This window comes from Cetorhinus maximus, chromosome 16, assembly GCF_964194155.1.
Source record: "Cetorhinus maximus chromosome 16, sCetMax3.hap1.1, whole genome shotgun sequence".
Lineage (NCBI taxonomy): Eukaryota > Metazoa > Chordata > Chondrichthyes > Lamniformes > Cetorhinidae > Cetorhinus > Cetorhinus maximus.
In genome coordinates this window covers 22,833,596-22,854,287 of record NC_135894.1, presented here as the reverse complement: position 1 = coordinate 22,854,287, position 20,692 = coordinate 22,833,596, and the positions used below count along the sequence as shown (strand labels likewise).

The window sequence follows — 20,692 nt, the reverse complement described above, 5'->3', positions numbered from 1 at the left end:
CACACTCCACAAATTCCACATCAGGAAGGAAAGTAGGTAAGCAGGAGTTGCATATTTTACTGGTGCATCTACGTTGATACCAGTAGCTGGATCTAGTTTGTGTCACCAATTTCAGAACCCATAATTAAGTTGAGTTATTACGAAAAACTGAGTTAATATCTTGGGATTGAACCCAGTAAATGTGGTGTTGGTCTCTTCCACCTCAAAGAGTCTAGTGCGAAAAACCACTAAAGCAATCGCAATGCATTTCCTGATGAGTTCAGGGTCCCAACAGAAAACTGGCACTAAAAACCAACCTAGGTCAGCATAACTTAATGGCACAGGGATAAAGTCTATTCTACATTTGGCCCTTGCTAGATCTGACATGAAAATGCTTGATGCTCACAGTGCATGTCCAAAGCCCAAAGTGAAAGTGCTCCTTTCCCCTGGGCTGAAAACCTCTCAATTTTAACAACAATCACAATCTGACAATCAAGGGGGCAAAGAGGCCACCCATATTCAGGCAATATTTACAGAATACTCAAAGTCTCTGTTTGAATAAGTTGCAATAGCCGGATCCCCATTCCTCTCTGGGCTATTTCTTCAGTTAATGTCAGTACAGTGTACACATTCAATATATATTCCTTGGTTTCAAGCTGTGAAATGCACACAAAGCCTTTGAAGCCTAAATAACAATTGCACATAAAAATATATTTAGTAGGTCCGCCAGACAAAATGATTTATAGAATAAAGCAGTAAACCAATCACAAGCAACCACTAACATGTACTTGCACTATAGATTATAAACAGATTACCTCTTCTATCCAAATCAATACATATCCAGAACTTCTTACAAAAAACAGTGGCAATTTGTAAGATTATATTTATTGTGGAGAATTGTATTTAGCAATTGACTAAAATTGATTTTACAGAAAATTAATCCAAAAATGAATGAAGTCAAATTCAAGCCTAACATAGATAATGAAAGGTAAAGTGCATTCAGTTTTTATATGAAAATAATCCAAAATTCAGAACTACTTACTTTTAATTAAGTTCCAAATCTACTTAGGAGTACAAAGGATATTGAAATACTCTGTTCAATTAAATTTAATAGTCTCAATGGTGTACTGTCACCCATGCATTCATTCCTGTCTTGGATACTCATGTTTCTGACTACACACAAATGCCTTCCCACATTTCAGTGCTGTCAACCTAAACTGGCAACTGGCAGCATCTTTCAACAGCTATTAATCTCTAGATAAAAAATTGTGCAAAGTATCTGATCCTCCCATACTTCTCCTGCCCCCCTCCCCCATCAAAAAAACACCAGAATGGATTCAAGTAACTGGAATAATGATACTTGCACCAAGAAGCACAATGTCAATACTTCCTGAAGCGGCAAGCACATGATCTTGACTGTCTATTTACTCAAGGCCACAAGAATAGCCTTTTGTATGTGCACACTAGACCTTTGCAGCTTTGGTGTTGAGTTGGACCCAAAGATTAGCTGCCAGCCTCATATCTACTCCATCACCAAGGATGTTAACTTCCATCTCTGCAACAGTGTCCAACTCTGCCTCAGTTCGTCTGCTGCTGAAATTCTCATCCAAGCCTTTGTTATTTTTAAAATTTATCCATGGGGCGTGGCTATTGCTGGTAAGGTCAGAATTTGCTGTCCATCACTAATCGCCCTTGAGAAAGTGGTGGCGAGCAACTGCCTTGTACCACTGCAGTTCCTGCGTTGCAGGTACACCCACAGTACTGTTAGGCAGGAAGTTCCAGGGTTTTGCACCAGTGATTAAAAAGTGAAATTTTTCGAAGTCAAGATGTGTGATGGACAGAACTTGCAGGTGTTGGTGTTCCCATGTGCCCTTGTAGTTCTAGGTGGTTTGGAAGGTGCTGTCAAAGAATCCTTGACAAGCTGTTACAGTGCATCTTGTAGATGTACACACCGCAACTATGGTACACTGGTGTTGGGAGCAGTAAATGTTTAAACTGGCGGATGGGGTGCCAGTCAAGCAGGCTTGTCCTGGATGGCGTTGAGCTTGAGTGCTGTTGGAGCTGTTCTCAACCAGGCAAGTGGAGAGTATTCCATCACACCTCTGACTTTTGCTGAGTAAATGGTGGAAATGTCATTGATATCAAGAGGTGGTGGTTAGACTCTCACTTGTTGGAGGTGGTTATTGCCTGCACTTACCAACACTTCTAATGTAGCCTCCCAACTTCCACTCCATAAGAACCTGTGCTCATCCAAAAGTCGGGAGCATAGATTTCTACCCCAGGTAATAAGATGAGGGCTTAACCATAATATGCTAACCATAATAATATGGTTAGCATATTACCACTAACCCCCACTGATACTTCAATATTTTCCCTGGTGGGGTCAAAACCTAGTGTGAATAGCAGAGCCAACGGAGGATACTCTGTGCTGATATCCAAGGCAATTTGGCACTGAAATTTCAAACAAGAAGCCTTACTGACATTTCAGTTTTAGACAAGAAGGCTGAAATGTTGAGCACAAGTTTGATCTGCTTCAGTGTGTTTCCCAAAACCAGCTTCACTAGAAAAGACAACAGATTACCCATACATCACTTATAAACAAGCACTCCATCACTGGAAGCTCCAAATTGACTCCTAACCACAGTCAAAGAAAAACTGAGGCACATGATACACTGCAGTGGATTAGATCAAGTTGCTGATCACGTTTGTTAAAATGCCAACTAAAATCGATGGTTATCCACTAAGCCTTCCAATCAGCTACCTCAAGGTCAGTTACAAGAAAATTAAACATAACTTAAGAATTAGTAGCTTCCAGGGTTCATTCACTTGGATTGCTCCTCGTAATTTTGCTAAAATGGGACAAAGCTTAGAGCAGGAAAGGATAAAAATTGGAGGGTGGCAACTACCAAAGTCAAAGATCACAGAAAAGAGTAAATGCCAAACTTATGCCAGATCAGAATCATAACCTGAGTAAAACTCTCTGTTGCATAGTATTGTCTTCTACACTGTCAGACTAATTGTCCGACATTTAGTGCTGGTTAAGCAGAAATTTCCACCAAGCATTGGGAAGACCGAAGCCATTGCCTTCATCCTCTGCCACAAGTTCCATTCCTTATCCACCAATTTCAACCCTCTTGCTGTCTAAGGGTAAGCCAGATTGTTCACAACCTTGGTGTTACATTTGACCTGGAGTGAGCTTCCAACCTATAACTGCATCGACACCAAGATCATCTTGACTCACCTGACTCCACTCCTGCATTAGCTCATCTGCACTGAGTCCTGCACCTATGCTTTTGTTACCTCTCGGCTTAACCATTCCAACTCACCAGGTTCTACCCTCCATAATCTTGAAAGTCATTCAAAACTCTGCTGCCAGTGTCTTTACTTGCGCCAAATTCAGTTCACCCTCATTCTTGTGCTTACTGACCTACTTTGACTACTGGTTAAGTGACATCTTTATTTTAAATTTATCATCCTGGTTTTCAAATCCCTCCATGATCTCACCCTTAATCTCTGTAGTTTCAAGTACCACAACGCTCCAAGATATCTGTGCTCATCCAATTCAGGTCTCTTGAGCATTCCTGATTTTAATTGCTCCACTACTGATGGCCATGCCTTCAGCTGCCTAAACCCTAAGCTGTGGAAGTTCCTCCCTAACCCTCTCTTTCCTCCTTCAGAATACTCCTTAAAACCTGCGCTTTGGTCAAACTTTTGGTCTAATACTTCATGTTGTTCAGTATCAAATTTTGTTTTATAAATGTTATGGCACAGCCAATGGTAAATGCTGAGCTGTTCAAGTCCCAAAGTGAAACTTGAAACAATGGCCACAACTTTTGCAATTTGTATAAATTGAGATGTGCGCCCTGAATTCAGCAGTAATAAGACCACCAAGTCTTATAGGTTTCTCCAAAACTAGATTAAACATTTATTAATAAATGATTTTAAACACATACATAGATCTACAAATTACTATGATAACTTCTAAACCCCTAGTTACACTTTGGTTAAGGCAACAGTAAGACACAGAGATTTTAAAAGACCCAGGCAAGGTGACACACAATAACCTGAACCAGTCGAATTCAAAGTGAGTTTTCTTAGCTTCGGTTCTTTGAAAACAGCAGCTTGAGGCCTTTCACACTTGTTAGATCTTAAAAATGCCTACTCTTACACACAGCCTTCGCTCCTTTATACATATTTTCCCCATTGAATGCAAATTCCCATTGTTTCACTAAGTCTTTGGACTTTACCTCTTTGATAATAAAAATCTCTCATAGCACTAAGTTTTACCAGTAATCTTTGTGAAAAATAAAGTTTCTAAACTTCACCTGACTAGGTGACACATTTTACTCCTCTGAAAACAATCTAGTCTGCTTTATTTAAAAATGCAAATGTCCTTTCACACTTTATGTTCTAAACTTCGCCCATGTTTACATCAAAGCCTTCAGACTTCAAGCTGCCTTTAATCCAATCAAGCCACTCACACACACACAGATACCACTATTTTACATAAAATTCCAATAACATTATGAGAATATCTTCCTGACAATAATGCTGCCATGAAGCACGCTGGAATGTTTTATGTTAAGGTGCTATGTAAATGCAAGTTGATGATGTGGGTACATGAGATTTGAGAAACTGAAGACAGTCACTCAAGCCATGTTGAGAAGCTGCCCATTTAAGGCACACCAAAATAATTTTTGACCCAAGTATACATCTTTCTTAGATGAAAAAATATCATGTCATAGACATTCACTTTTACAACACTTGCTCAGGTTAAGTGTGTTTGCCTTTTAACATCCCTTGAGCTTAATGAATAACCTAAGGGATGTTGTTAAAAGTAATTCAACTCTTTTTGCTGATTATACTACTGTGTCTGTCCTTTTGTATAAAGATAAGCAGTTAAGTAAAAGCTAACACCTCACCATTCTGAAACAAGGCCAATCAAGAGTTTTAGCTTATGCCCCCAGCTTCTCCATAAACTGAACTCCCACATTCCTGGTACCATTCCCGTAAATCTCTTTTGCTCTCTAAGGCCTTGGCATCCTTCCAAAAGTGTGACATCCAAAACGAACACCATGCAATACACAAGCTGAGGCCTAAGCAGCATTTCATAAAAGTTCAGAATAGCCTCGTTCCTTCTGTACTCAATGCCTCTATTAAAAGCAAAGGATAAGAATATTAGGGCATTCGGCCCCTCAAGCCAGCTCCGCCATTCAGTACAACCATGGCTGAACTAATCATGGCATCAATTCCACTTTCCTGCCTGCCCCCATACCCTTGACCCCCTTATAGATCAAGAATCTGTCTTGACTCGACCTTGAATATATTCAATGACCAAACGTCCACTGCTCTGAGGTAGAAAATTCCAAAGATTAATGACTCTCAGAAGAAATTTCTCCTCATCTCCATCTTAAAATGGGAGAACCCTTATTTCAAAACTGAGCCCCCAAGTTCTAGATTCCCCATAAGGGGAAACATCTTATCAGTATCTACCCTGTGAAGATCCCTCAGAATATGTTTCAATGAGATCACCCCTCATTCTCCTAAACTCCAATGGGTATAAGCCCAACCTGTTCAACCTTCATCCCAGGAATCAACGCGTGAACCTTCTCTGAACTACCTCCAATGCAAGTAAATCCCCCCTCTTAAATAAGGATCCCATACTGATTTAACAGCCTTCTCAAACCTTCAAGGATTATTTTACATACGTCCCCATTTTCCTGCACTCTATTCTACCATTTAGTTTACACTGCTTCTACTCATGCTTCCTACCAAAATATCTTTACACTAAATATTAAATTTCATTTGCACATGTCTGCCCATTATACCAATCTGTCCATGTCCTCCTGAAGTCTGTTGTTAGCCTCCTCATTGTTTACTACATTCCTTCGGAGTTTCATATCATCAGCAAACTTTGAAATTATGCCCTGTAAAGTCTAGGTCATTAACATGTGTCAAGAAGAGCAGCGGTCCCAATATTGACCAATGGGGAAGGAACACCACTATACACTTCCCTCCAGCATGACAAGTAGCCATCCACCACTAGTCCAACACAAAAACAAAATACTTCATACTTTGGAAATCTGAAAAACAAAAAATACTTGGAAGGTTATCTACCTGAAATGCTAACTCGGTTTCTCTTTCCACAGATACTATCTGACTACGTACTTCAAGCATTTTGCATTTCTAATTCACCACTACTCCCTACTTTATCAACTTAATAAAGGACATAGTTCCCAATTAGGGATGTGGAGATTCAAATCTTGATTTCCGTTTAGTGTACAGAGCTTTAAAGCTCTGCCCAAGACAATACATACTTTTCCCTAAACAACACACTCCCCCAAACTCAACTTTACTTTTCCTTAAAACAAAGAAGTTACTGCAGCAAGACAACATTTGTAACTAGCCTACATGGACAAAACTGGAAAAACAAGCTTCCATCACACCCCAATTATTGAACCATCTCTCATGCTTAACTGCACTTCCGAGTGACTATCTCCTTAATTTAAGTTGAATTAGGAAAGTAAAAGTTATTTGGCAGTACAGCATACTAATTACCCATTGCACTTTGCAAGACAGACACACACACTAAAAAGACAGACATGAGACAGAGAAAATGAGGAAGGTGCATCTTAATCACATCCTCAGGACATCTCAGCTATTAAGCTGCTTGTTTTGTCGGCAAACATAGTAGCCAGTTTGGACAAACAGCAGTGAGATGAATGACCAGCTAATGTATTTTGTTGCCGTTTGAGGGGGGAGTGCTGCCCAGAGAAATCCATTGACTTCTTCCAATGATTCCCATGGGATCCTTTACATCCACCTGAGTTGTAGAAAAGGCTTTGATTTGATATGCATTCCAAAAGATGGCATCTCAGTCAATGCAACACTCCCATGGCACTGCAATGAAGTCTCAGCGTGGATGATGTGCTCAAGTCCTGGAGATGGGCTTGAATCAAAGAGCAAATGTTTAAGTCAAGCCAATGCAGAACATGTAAAATATCAAGTTACCATGAATCACCCAAGACTTTCACTAGGAAGCACAGGAGAACATCAGTGAGCATCAAATCTCCTTCCCACCTTCTCTGATAATTATGTGGCATGGATAAGAAAAACTCCACTACATTTAAGAACAGGGTGACAGCTGGGCAGTAGAATTTAACTGCCAATTTGTGCAAAGCTACTGCACAAGAGTTAATAGAGGTTGTTGAAAAAATTCAAAGAGTCCATACAATGGGAATATCGACAACAAACAATTCTTTGTGACTTATTCACTGAAAGAGCCAATAAATTCAGCTTGCACCCAGTGTCAGCTTTCAAATCATAAATGTTAAATATATACTTTCTTTTACACTTTGATAAAAAAAAGATTTATTTTACACAGATTATAGCTTGAGCAAAAGCTATATAATATTCACCTTCAGTCAACAGAGGTCGCAAAATCAGATGATCAAACAGCTGACCTGGTAACTGGTGAACGTGTCTATTTAAAAATAATGATTGCAATAAAGTACCTTTCAAAGGACCACTACAATTTACATGTATAGAAGAGCATTTTATTTTACGAACATTACTCATTTTACAGCAATTACATGGTCTTCTGTTATCCACAGGTATTCAAAGGATCGAGCACAAAACACAGCCCAAGACTATTATTTTTAAATATGCATTTTGTGCACAGATTTAATTCAATGTTTCGAGACTGAAGCAGCTGTTTCCAACTTCTGCAGTGATGAGCAGAAGCAGCTTTGTTTTATTTGAAGGGGAGGAGTTAGAATAAAATGCAGGAAGCGTCAAACAACTGATTAATGTACTAACTTTTGTCTAGCAGCAAACTAGGAGGAGATATGGCACAATATGTACAGTTGCATCACTTCCCTATTCTGCGTCTGGCTGGAATACACAAAATTATGCTGACGAGTGCTTTAAGTATACAAAATATAGGCACAATTCAAAAGGAGAGCAGAGAAGTTCACCGAGTTCACTGGCCAACATTTAACCCTCAACTAACAGGGAATACAGCTGCTCATTTATTTGATTGCCATTTGTGGGGGCTTGTTTTGTATAGGTTGGCCACCACATTTTCTACATTACAACAGTGACTGCACTTCAAAACAAAATGCTTTGGAACATTCTGAAGGGCGCTTTACAAATGTAAGTCTTTCTTTTTAGTCTCACACTAAGCAACTCAGCAATGCAGGCCACACCAGGTTCCATCCACAGACTGTGCGGAGTTAGTTCTTCTTGGATCGAGTAGCAGCACTGCTACTAGGTAAGGGAGAGGAGGAAAAAAATACTCACTCCTAATCAACACCTAGCCATCCATGTGCAGGAAATATGCATTTAGGCATCAATTGAGAACAGAAGTTGGCTTAGCTGCAACACCAATATTTACCAGTAAGGTTCACACACTAAAAAAGGTCACAGCTAAGACAGATTAGCACCCACGAAGCTAGACTCAAACAAGTCCAAAGCTTTCAAGTTGTCCGGAAAAACTGTAGAGAAAAAAAAGGAAAATTCCTTAAAACGGGCCAACTTTGGGCAGAACTGTTGGCCATAGCTAAATACCTTTAACTCATGTCTGTGCACAAAAGGGTGAATTGTGGGTTCAGTGGGTTAATCAAATTTTAACTGGAATAACTAAAATGGCTGGGAATGGGATTATACCCAAGTTTCCCTCAGAGGTTCCTAAAGTTAGAGATAAGACTGTAAATTGCTTTAGCACCTTGACGCTTCCTTGCCTTTGCACAGGCAGAATTTAATCATTTCTCTAGATTGATGGGCAGCATCAAGCATTCACCTAATTACTTACCAACTTCCATGGGGAGTAGGGGTGGAAAAGTGGTAATATGCAGTTTATGAGGTACCTCCACTACTTTTTGGCACTGCATTTGTGAAGACGGTTGTGTTCATTAAACTATTTACTTGCACTTTCCAAAACACTTGCTATTTAGCGGTTTATCCACTTCATTTTGACCCAAGAAAACTATTTTGTTGACCCTTTATTTCACCAGATCTTGTGACCATCCCCCCAGTTTAAAAAAATTCAGATTATTTATTTTAGACACCAGAGAGTCAAACTTAGCAACCAGAGTTTAAACAAATTACTCCACACCAAAACCCTGACAGGAAATAAGAGTGACATGTTTCAGTATGTATGCTTACCTATGTCAGACAAAAATAAAACCACAGATGAGGTTTATAAAATACCAAAAAGTGGTTACAAGCTTTGCCCAGAAGGAAGCTACCTTTAAGCTTAAAACTCAAACATGCCACAGGCAATTGCACATGTACCCTCTTAATAACATAAACACCTACTTCAAAAAAAATCTGATATCTGAAAAAGCTGAATGTCTCTTTCTCTTTACTGTCAGGTGCTCTACTGAAATATTGCAGGGTGGGACGAATTGTGAACTGAAAAATCTTGATCCTCAGCAGGTACACAGTACTAAGGAAGCACAGCTATGCCAAAGGAATCTACTCAATCAATGCACACTTCTGAAACCACAACACTGCATGAGCAGAAAGTGCAATTTTTCAACCAAAATTCAATTTTATTGAATTCTTAGCACTAACAGAAATCGTAGCTAAGGCCTAATGCGGAAGGTGCAATATACTTTGATTTCCAAAAGGCCCTTGATAAAGTATGACATAATAGACTCATGACTATACAGCATGTGGAATCAGGTGACCAGTAAAAAAATAATAAGGTGCCCAGCCTGGAGAAGGTGCAATAAAGAATTACTAGAATTATACTAGGACTGAGAGATTATGCCGATCAGTCAAAATTGAACAGGTAGGGGGATGTTTCCCTAGACTAGAGATGACCTGATAGAGGGCTCGGATAGGGTGGATGTGGAGAAGGTATTTCCACTTGTGGGGAGAGCAAAATTAGGGACCATAAATATACATGATAATCACTAATAAATTCAGGAGAATCTTCCTTACTCAGAGTGATAAGAACTGGGACTTACTACCACAAGTAATAAGGCAACGAGCATAGATGCATTTAAAGGAATTTGGACAAACACAAAAGGGGAAAAGGTGGTTATGGTGAAAGGTCTAGATGAAGGGTGGGAAGAGACTTGGGTGGGCGGAGCATAAACACCAGCATGGACCTGTTGGACCAAATGGCCTGTTCCTGTACTGTAAGGACTATGTATTAAGTCAATGTCAATTTATTTTCATAGGAAAAAGAGAAGTTTCACAAGGTTTTCAACAGAAAGTCACATGTCATTGATCTCCATTTTAACTGTATAAAATGCCTCATCAATAAACAAACTTTCATGTCAATGCCACATTCAACGAGAGAAACAAAATCAGGTGTAGACTCAAGATTACCAAATACTGAAAGCACTTTCGATTAGGCCTCCAAGGACAGGCAGATACAATAGTTCTGGCAACAGCCAGAACTCATGAGTTTCACTTATACCAGCAAAGCAAAAGTATTGCTATAATTGAAGCAATTTCAGTTAAATCCCCCAAAAAGTACCAACTGGCACTGTAACACTACTGCTGGGAGCCAATGGGAAAGAGCTATCTATCTTGTGTCTCTCTTTGAACCTCATTCTCAACATATTCAGAGCATGGAGTTTACCTATGTTATATAACTTACAGCTGACTGAACACAATCAAATGTAAAAGCAAAAGGCAGCTGGAGAAATTAGAGGATTATAATTATAGCCATAGAACCAATAGCAAATAGGTTATGGCTATCCTGTAGTAAAATCCACTGGTCTCTCAACAAAAGGTGGTTTCTGGGATGCGGTATACAAAAACAAACCTCACAAGCAGTTGCTATAACATGATAGCACATTAAAGAACAGGCCTTAGTTTGCAACATGCTTACATTTGACCATCAGTAGCCCACTTTTAAATAAACGGCTTTGTTTTTAGCAGCCTATTATTGTCAAGCTTGGGACATTAATTCATTTTTGAGCATTTTGACAAAGCAAAGCATTACCACATTCTGTAAATGCTACATCCAGAGTCAACTTCAGATAGCGAGCGTGCAAACATGTGCACACGCAGAAACTAAGTATTGAAAGTGCAGTGAGCAGGCTCAACATGATGAATGGTTACTTGGAAGTCAAGTAGCCACAGCACCTTCAGAAAATGGAGAAAAAAAAATGAAGTGGGGGTAAACAAAGTAAGGGGCAGAGCTCAGTGTTAAGGATATCTTAGTGTTCAAGCGATTATTCAGCTCCTGAATCGGCTAACATAACACCAGGTGTCAGCCTCTGCAACACAGTCACAACTTTGATACTGACAGCTTATAATTTCAGAAACAACTGGTAATTTCAGAGACAAGTTAACCAACAAACTGTTGTAACCAAACTAATTTAGGAACTGAACTCAGTAACAGTGGAAATCCAACAGAAACATTGCTAGAACATTAACCTTCAGAAGGCTGAATTATATTCCAACATAACATTAAACAGCCCCAGAGAACAAGTGCAATGTCTGGTTGGTGCTGAAGCAAGCTACAGTGGTAGCAGCAGTACAATTGACAAGTGGCCTCAGCACCCCTAGTTGGAAGTATCAACCTGGGTTCTTGTTCCTGACATACAATAAACATGGCCACAAAGTACAAAAGCAAGGACAGGGCATGCAATCCACCGACTTAAGTTTGTCAGTTTGTGCCAACTCAGGCTTGACTATTCCATACATTCCTGACCAGCGCCCCGCCCCCACCCCCACCCACCCCTCCCCTACTATTCACTACCCACCCTGCCAAATTTCAGTTCCTCCAAAACTCTACTGCTTGCTTCTCAGCCTGCACAAAAATTCCACCTACCCATCTGTGCTGACTGACCCAAAATAATTCCCAGTCTGCCAACTGAAATTTCTCACCCTAGTGTTCAAATTCCTTCATGACCCTCACCCATACCTATGCAACCTTCTTCAGCCTCCCTTAACTCAAGAGTTCCTCTAATTCTGGTCTCTTGTGCATCCCCAACTTCCTTCAAACCACCAGCTGCGCGATAAACCATCTTAAGGCCAGAGCTCTTGAATTCCTTTCCTAAAGCCTTTTCTCTCTTATTTACAATCTCTCACCCCCACCCCCTTTAAACCCTATTTCCCTGATCAAGATTTTATTCACTCCCAAGTGTCATCTTCTTTGGTTCAGGCTGATTTTGTTTCCCTGACAAGTTTAACACTTCCCTAATGCACCTGGAGATATCTTCCCAAGTTAAAAAGTGCTGATAAATGCAAGTGGTTGATGTTGGTCAACATCACCCTGTGGATTCACAATATTTCCTTAACTTGCAAGTACCTTTCCAGCTTCTACTCCCAAACCTTTGTAGCACTTGAATGTGTTGGTATATAACTGCATGTGAAAGCTTACAGCCACTGAGCCTCCAGTGACGAGTACTTGGGAGTGTGGTCCAGGACTGTTGGCTCTGGTCAACATATCCAAGCTCATCATTAAAGTGTGCAAAAGATTACTCTGCCATGCTAGCACAAATATCAGCGAAGCAAAGGGGAAGAAAGAAAGAACTCTCATCTCAGTCTGAAGTTTTACTTAATGGTTTACTGTACTGAATTCTTCATTTATGGTGTCTCTTGATCCACCAGTACTTACACTGACATGTAAGACACTGACTTAAAATTCCAGCACCCAGGATAATGTATTTCAGTGGAAATAAGGTGGGAACCACAACTCCCATAACATTTCTCAGAGAATGTATCAAAGAGCTTCAAAATCTCAACCCCTCCAGAGTCAAGTGAAACTTCAATTTTTGGACTAAAACACAACTCAATTTGAGGGGTAGGCCTTCAGAAACAAACTAACAGGGACCAATGGTTATAAAAGATTACAGGAACATAATTGTTGACGTAGGTGATAAATATTGTACTGAATAAAATAGCCATGATGTAAAGCAAATTTGATTATCTTCAAGATCAGGATCAAAACAGTTCTGTTCCCTCTGAAGTTTTAACTTGCATACCCAACTCCTTTCACACCAAATTGTGCAGTGTCCCCAACAGTATTGAAATTACACAAGCTGTTGGAAGGAGCAAGTTTGATGAGTCAAATGTCCTTTTTGTTGTTTGAGATTCATGCTGCAATATTAGAAGTACACAAACAATGTTGAGTGAATCCAATAGAAATTCTCCTCTCAGCTTCCAATAGGTTAAAAAGGACTTTTTCCAAAATACTGCTTCACCCTCCCCACCACCACCACCCCGCCTCGATATTCCCTGCAGGAAGTAACTAGCATGAAAAAGCATCAAGATTTGGACAACACAACACTGGCTGTGTTGATGGACTGTCTGACATCCGACCTTGTACAAGCTGCATCAGAGAAACCACCTTCTGCCTCCTCTCCTTACCCTTGTCACAGATTCAAGCTCCCATGCTGGCCATTGTATCAGATTAAATGCGGTTCACAACTTTGGCACCTTATTTGATCCCAAGCTGAGTTTCTGGTCCCATCTCCTCCAATGTCCAGCTCTGTGCCTTTGCCTGCCTCAGCACATCGCCTGCAGAAACCTTCACCTGTGCCTTTATCACCCCTAGACTTGACTATTCCTATGCCTTCCTCCATACTCTAGAAATTTCAGCCCATCCAAAACTCCGCTGCAGGTATCCTAAACCACACCACATCCACCCACCCAATTCTCTCCTTGGTGGCTAATATTGGCTCCATGTCCTCCAATTTAAAATTTTCAATTATGCATAAAACCCTTCTTGGCCTCACTCATACCAAGTTAGTTATTTCTAACTTCCCCAGAAATATCTGTGCACCAACTCTGACCTTGAGACCCTCCAAAACCCTTCTGCCTCACTCTTCTCAAACGTCCTTAAATTCCTCTTTGTTGACCTAACCCTTCCCAAAGTGATCAAGTTCCACATTTTCAGCTTGGTTAAACCTGCAGACCAATGATCTGCCACCAAATCCCATCTAAGTCCTCTGAACTGCTCCTGAACCAAATTGTTAGTCCCTCCTCGATAGCCAGAAACAGCATCTGTGAATCTTTGTGGGCAGACATGGGGAAAGGAGACAGTGATAAGGAAAGAAAGAGAAAAAGCACAAACATACACACAGGGGAGAGGAAATCTGGTTGGAGGGGATGCATGCTAAAAAAACGGCTAAAAAATTAAACTAATACAGAGGCAAGATAAACTGAGGTTCAAAATAGAGAGACAAAGTGGAAGGTGAAGAGAAAGCGAATCAGACACTTAAGAGTTATAGGTAAAGCATTTTATTTTGCTCGTGAACACTAGGAAATATCAAGAATTTAAAAACAAATCATTGGCTCAAGGCAAATAGCAAATTTGCAAGCAATATCTTTACAGGTCAATATCTATACAAAGGAGTTCTGCATTATGCCAAATTGGACTCATCATCTGCTTCTGTTTTATGAGCCATTTTACTAAAAATACAAAACTCAATTTCATGTATCTAGATATTTGCAAAACTTGACATTTTCTAGCTGCATTCCCAAATTCCATTGATGGTCTCATCAGGTTCCAACGCTTCATTAACGATTTAATCTCCTAAAATCTCTCATTCAAGCACCCCATCACTGCTTAACTGTTAGAAATACTGTTATACAAGGTTTTACCACCCTAATTTTCACTTTCATTAGCTGCAATGCACAGATTTTTAAAGTTTAGATACCTATCAGGAATTAATAGCATGAGAAACACAATGTTCATTTCTTCATCAGTTACTAGTAACACCAAGGATTTTCTTCAGGAGTTGTGAATTAAATGCAGCCCTCCACGTTATTTCAAGCAGCATCTTGAAATGCCTAGAACAATAACAAATATCTAGACACATTAAGATTTAGGTGGAACAATTCTAAGAGTTTAACAAAAAAAATGGCTCCCTCTTCCCAAGGACATTCAAAGGAAACAAGTACCTATCAAAATAAAAGATTGATCTTTTGAAATATAGTATCATTCCAAACTATCCTCTAGGAGCAAAAGGAGAAAAAGCAATAATAAATTTACATGCATCCGCTCCGATGTTACAATGTTTTAAAGCTTGTGCCTATGTCAGGCCTTTAAGTCTAGGAGTGAACTAAAGATAAAATAACATTGTAGAAGTGAGAGAGGGGGGCTGGGGGGGGTGGTGTTGGGGGAAGAAAAGGAAGTGAGATGCTGATCATGTTAATCACTTAGATTTAACAGACAGCCACAGGCTCACCATAAATAGCTCACAGCATATCACTGTTGAACGGATATAAACTTTGACATCAGAACACAGCAGAGTGGATTTAATGCTTTTTGCAGAGACCCCATTATTACCAGCTTCCAATAAGTGAAGCAATACATCTTTATGATGCTTGAAAACTTTGCATCACACAACATTCCCTGACACTTCCCTCCTGATCTCACAGATTTTCCCCTCTTCTGAAGGGCAGTGATATATGCCGAAGTGGAGTTTTGCAGACACAGGATGCCTTCAAATAGATTCACTGCCAGCATGGGTGGCAGACCAGGAGAAACATCATAACCCTGGTGTCTCCTGCATCTATTACACACACCCCAGTATAGATGACTAAACAGAAATAGAAGATAGAACCCTGGGTGATTCTCCCATTCTCTCCAGCCCAGTGACACCAAAGTCAACAGTGCCTTAAACCACTGCCCAGTTAAGATCCATTGACTCAATGTTAACTAGAGATCAATAATGCTGGCTCAGTACTACACCCCACAGCACATATACCTGGTGAACAGAAGGGATGGGGGCTTCCAACAACCGTTAAATTTGAAAGTCAATCTGCAGTCTTTTTGCAACAAAGCCTTAAGATTTCCCACCAACAAGATGCACACTTATATAACGTCCATATTTTATAAAGCCAAACAAAAGTGTCTTTATGCAAATATGTGCATGCTTTCATGTCACATTAAACTTACTTTGACATAAAACTCTTTTGGTGGATGGAATTACAGTAAACATTGCAATGCTTTGGTTTTTAATTCAGACTGATACATGGACTTTTATTTTACATACATTGATCAAAATCTGCATTTTCTGTAACTTAAAACATGCAAAATAGAACCGATACTGCTAATTCATAAAAACAAAGGAAAATATTTTATTCATATTCTCGGAGCTTTCAGTTCACACTATCTTTGGCAGTCATCTTTTTTATCTGAATCTATCAACCATCTGTTAAGCATTTGTATAAACTTTGGCACAAGGCATCAGTTTGGCAGCAGCTCCATGCCAATCACCAATGAAAGGGAGGTAGAACCAAGTCCCCTGTTCAGAATGCTATAGCATTACACTATTCCATAGCAATGCAGGGCAGACAAGCCAAACAACTGGCTGATTCAGTGTGCAGCGCTCAGCTCATATTTTACATGGGGTCAAATGTCACTTTCTAAACTATTTTGATGAGTGCTGTGTCTGCAAGGCAATGCTTTCCTTTTTAATCCCAATTTTATGAAAAAAATTCTTCACAAACTGGCAACTAAAAATACAAAAATTACTGTGTCCTTCCATGGCAATGCTCCATGTAATTCAAATTGATATGACAGCAACAAGCACTGGTCATCATTCAGTGGCGCATGTGCAAAGATCAACATCGCTCACTGAACAAGATTAAATTATATCTTTAAGAGCTTAATTATTCCTAAATAAGAGGAATTCAATTATGCATGATCTCTCCCTATTCTCTGCTATTTTCCAGCTAATTTTCTCCCTTTTTCTATCCCCACCATCAACCGCAATGGGGCTGCGCCTCTGACAAGCACTGATTGTTACAACAAAATCTGCAGGATGAAGGAAAAATTTACAAGCGTTTCTTCAGGTTGTTTAAATTCTTACTGATGTAATTTTAAATGCCCATGTTTTGACTATGCTGTAGGATAAGGCCATAAAATCTTCTCTCTTTTGCAGTCTACAGACAGTTCTTGTCTTACTTAATTGCAGTATTTTGGAGGTTACCTTTAACTAGTGGCAGCTAATTTAAGAATTAAAAGAAAAGTTATGTCTACAGAAGAGTGGGAGAAGTCATTTTGACTTGTGATAGTGTCCAATGTGCAGTTAAATACCTTTGAAGAAAATTGCGTTTAAAATAAAAACAAATTATGTTGGATTTATCAATGTAAAAACATAACTGTCTGGAACATGTAAACAGCAGTCACAGTTCAAAGAATTAAATTGCAAAATGCAACAAATGCAAAACCACAGTAGTTTCCTGTAAAAGACGTTGATATGCAAACATGGAGTTAACATTTTTTTTAAAAAATACACAATGGACTTTGCCAAAACCTACTCTTACCTGTCATCTTCACCATCCACAGGTTGCATGGATAGTGGCAAGGTCTTTAAAGGAAGTAGCGATGCAGAAGCAGGCAGATGGGCACTGCTGGCAATTTCCTGGACCAGAGCAGAAGCTGCACTTAGTACGCTTTCTCCAATAGCCACCTGTTGTACATTCAGCGCTGGCTGGTCTGCCGGTCGCTGTGAATCTTCCACTGCATTCAAAAGTGACTGGATGGGAGCAAAGTACTGGGCAGAGCCAGGCACCATTTTCTGTGGTCCTCCCTGCACCACAGGGAGGCTTGCATTCGTTGGTATGGAAGGCTGGCTGGCATTCTGGATCAGACTGCCATTCTGCACAGAGGTCTGCGTAGTGGTTTGCTGTGGAATAGCGTTTGCAGATGCAGTAGGTATACTGGTAGATACATTAGATCCAACACTGGGTAGGTTGGCATTGACAGTAGATGGTGTAGAACTTATTCCAGTTATCGGCTGATTGTTCACACTTTGAATGATACACTCAACCCCTTGACCCTGTGGTTGTGATGACAACTGCTGTTTTGATGGTGCCACAGTTACCTGCTGCACCAGCCCTGATGCGCTGGCCTGTGGTTGTACCATCCCGCTCTGCAGAGGCTGTGCTGGGGCAGGTTGAGGAGCACTTGGCTGCAAGCCGATCGGTGTCGACTTGTTAATTGGTGGTGAGCAAGACTGCTTTAACAAAGAGATTGTATTCCCTTGTTGACCAGTTACCAACTGCCCATTGGCACCACCAGTAGGTGGCATCATTGCTGAAACATGTCCCACAGGCTGACCTGGTGTCTGTCCAGATTGTGCTTGTGCTAATACAGATTGTGCTTGGCCTTGAACGAGTTGTGGCTGGCCCGATGGTACTGCTGCTGATCCGACCCCGCCACTGCTCTGCTGCATGGCTTGTGCAGAGGGCTGCATTTGTGGGTGCTGCACATATTCTGTAATGACAGCACTTGTATTTGATGACATAATATGCTGTGTTGTCATCTGTGAAGCTGGCTGTTGCTGAGGATACGATAGTTGCTGTGGCTGGGACACAGCTGACATGGTTTGCGAAGGTTGTTGTTGTTGCTGGGAATATGGTAGCTGCTGCTGGATTGGGGCTTGTTGAACACTCGTTATGTTACTGAGACTTGTTCGACCAGACAGGGGAGCACTTGGCCTCTGCTGCGAATGCATAACATCTTGTGAATGCAGCTGGACTTGTGTAAGCTGTGGCTGGGAAACACTCTGTGCCAGAGGGCCACCGCTGCTAAAATCCAACTGCTGATTACACAGTGCTTGAAAGGCCTGTTGCTGAGGTGCAGAAATCAATCCCGGCTCCCCATTGCCAGCAGTTTCGATGTAATAACCTACTGCACTCAATGTGCTGCTCACCGAACTCCCTCCACTTGTACTTTCCCGTTCCAGATTTGCATCAGTGGCAGCAGCTTGCTTTACACTTTCCATCGTCTTGTTCACAGGGGTGCCTTCAGTGAGAACAGTGACATTTTCCTTGTCATAAAATTCGGTGCAAACCCAGCGGCCCTTCTTGTATGGTTCAGTACTAGAATCCAGTTTCACAACTCTGAACCTGGAGCTGCCAGCTGCAGGCTGCTGGCTTACTGCAGGCACTTGGCCTCCTGCAGCACTCGTGGAGATTGCAGTATTAGAAGGAGCCCCAATAGCATTGGTACTACTACCAACAGCATTAGCGCCAACATTTGCCCCACCAACGTTGATGTTTACATTGCTACTAACACCGCTCAATCCACTTACAGTTCTGGCATTACCTGGGGTACTGATGTTGGAAGTCAGTGGTGTAGGTGTACCAACTGAGCTGCTCACTAATCCAGACATTGATGCACTGGTGCCATTTTTTTCAGTACAAGTGGTAACGCTACCAGGAGGAATTATTCCTCCTCCTGAAGGTACAGTGGCAGCACTGACCATGGCGGGCCCTGCCACCATGGCAGGGTGGTGATGGTGGTGATGATGATGGTGGTGATGGAGAGGATGAGGGTGATGGTGTGGATGGAGGCTGTGGATGCTCCCGTTGAATAAAGCTGGCTGGTGCTGAGGCAGGCGAGGCTGATTGGGAGACAGGGCGCTGGGGGTCTCCGCGTCCCCCACGTTGTTCAGAGTCTCCTCGGAGGAGCTCCGCTCCGGCTCGTAGTCGGTGGCCCGGGAGACATCCAGGATCTCGGAAGACGACAGGTCCTCGGTGTGAGACTCATCCATGTCGTCGTAGCTCTCGGTGTCCTCGGCGATGCTGTTGTTGGAGCCGGCGTTGTTTTGCGCCGGGGTCACGCTGGTGATCTGAAAGCCGCTCTTCTTCTTCATCTGCGCCCCAGCCATGGAGCCGGCGGTGGGAGCAGGAGGAGGAGCGGCGGCGGCGGCGGCAGGAGCATGGAGGCTGAGGCTCTGCGGCGGATGAGGCCCGGCCGGAGGCGGCATCGAGCCGGGGTTGCTGGGGCAAGGGCCCGGCGCAAGGGCCGGCGAGCGAAGGCTGGCCGGCGGCCCGTCGTCCTGGTGCGGGCGGCCGCCGGGGAGGGAGCCCATCAGGCTGGAGAGCGAGGCCGAGGAGGAGGCCGCCGAGGTGGAGGAAGCCGCACCGGCCGGGGGGTTGTTGCTGCTCCGCCGGGGGTAGAGCGGGTGCGCCATCTTCCTGTCCGCCGCGCTTTCCGACTGGTGCATCATCGCATTGGGGGGGGGGGGGGAGAGAGAGAGACACAATCCCTAAAAAAAAAATACCCCCCCCACACACACAAAAAAAATAAACCCCCTTCACCCCAAACCCAAAAAAAAACCTAAGACTGCGGCAAACCAACCGGGATAAGGTTGGGATGGGGGGAGGGGGAATGTGAGGAGCGCTGTACCGAGGGAAGCAGGCAGCCGGCCGGCCGGTGTCTGCTCGGAGCCCACCCAGCCACCCCCCTCCTCACACTGAGCGAATGAGACACCGCCTCCTCCTCCTCTTCTCCACCACCACCCGCCGCCTCATCTCAAAGCTTCACTCAAAAGGAACAGGGGTCCGGCTCCCACCCAACCACCCTCAGCCCTCTCTCTCCCTCTTTAACCCCAGAGCGAGCGAGCGAGCGAGCGCCCGGCAGCAGCACCGCAAGGCCCAGCTCTCACTCTCTCTCTCACTCCACGGAGCTGACTGAGGGGGAGCCGTTTCACCGCATCATTCAAAAATTAATATCTAATCTTGATATGGAATTATAAACAGGAGGGGTGGGGGAATGCCGTCTCCCGCTCAGGGTTGATCCCGGTTGCTAAGGGGGTTGTGGAGGCGCGGGGGGGGCAGAGTTTGGAGTCTCGCCGGCTCCCGCTCCTCTTATTTGTGACCGGGGCAGCTTTTCACTCACTACCGCTTGTCACTGGAGAAGTGAGCGCCAGCAAGATGGCGACCGCGCAGGCGCAGTAGCCTCCTCTCCTCCCCCCCCTCACCCCCTAGCACTAGACATAAA

General features: G+C 42.4%; 1 protein-coding gene across 1 annotated transcript; it reads right to left on the bottom strand.

The window, feature by feature from the left end:
• Positions 1–7,896: 7,896 nt before the first annotated feature.
• Positions 7,897–19,918, bottom strand: LOC144691427 (TSC22 domain family protein 1-like). Its single transcript, XM_078559514.1, has 2 exons — positions 17,227–19,918; positions 7,897–8,474 (listed from the first exon to the last, which is right to left on the bottom strand). The coding sequence occupies exons 1-2, from the start codon at positions 19,914–19,916 to the stop codon at positions 8,438–8,440; spliced, it is 2,727 nt and encodes a 908-aa protein (XP_078415640.1). The 5' UTR covers positions 19,917–19,918; the 3' UTR covers positions 7,897–8,437.
• Positions 19,919–20,692: the final 774 nt, after the last annotated feature.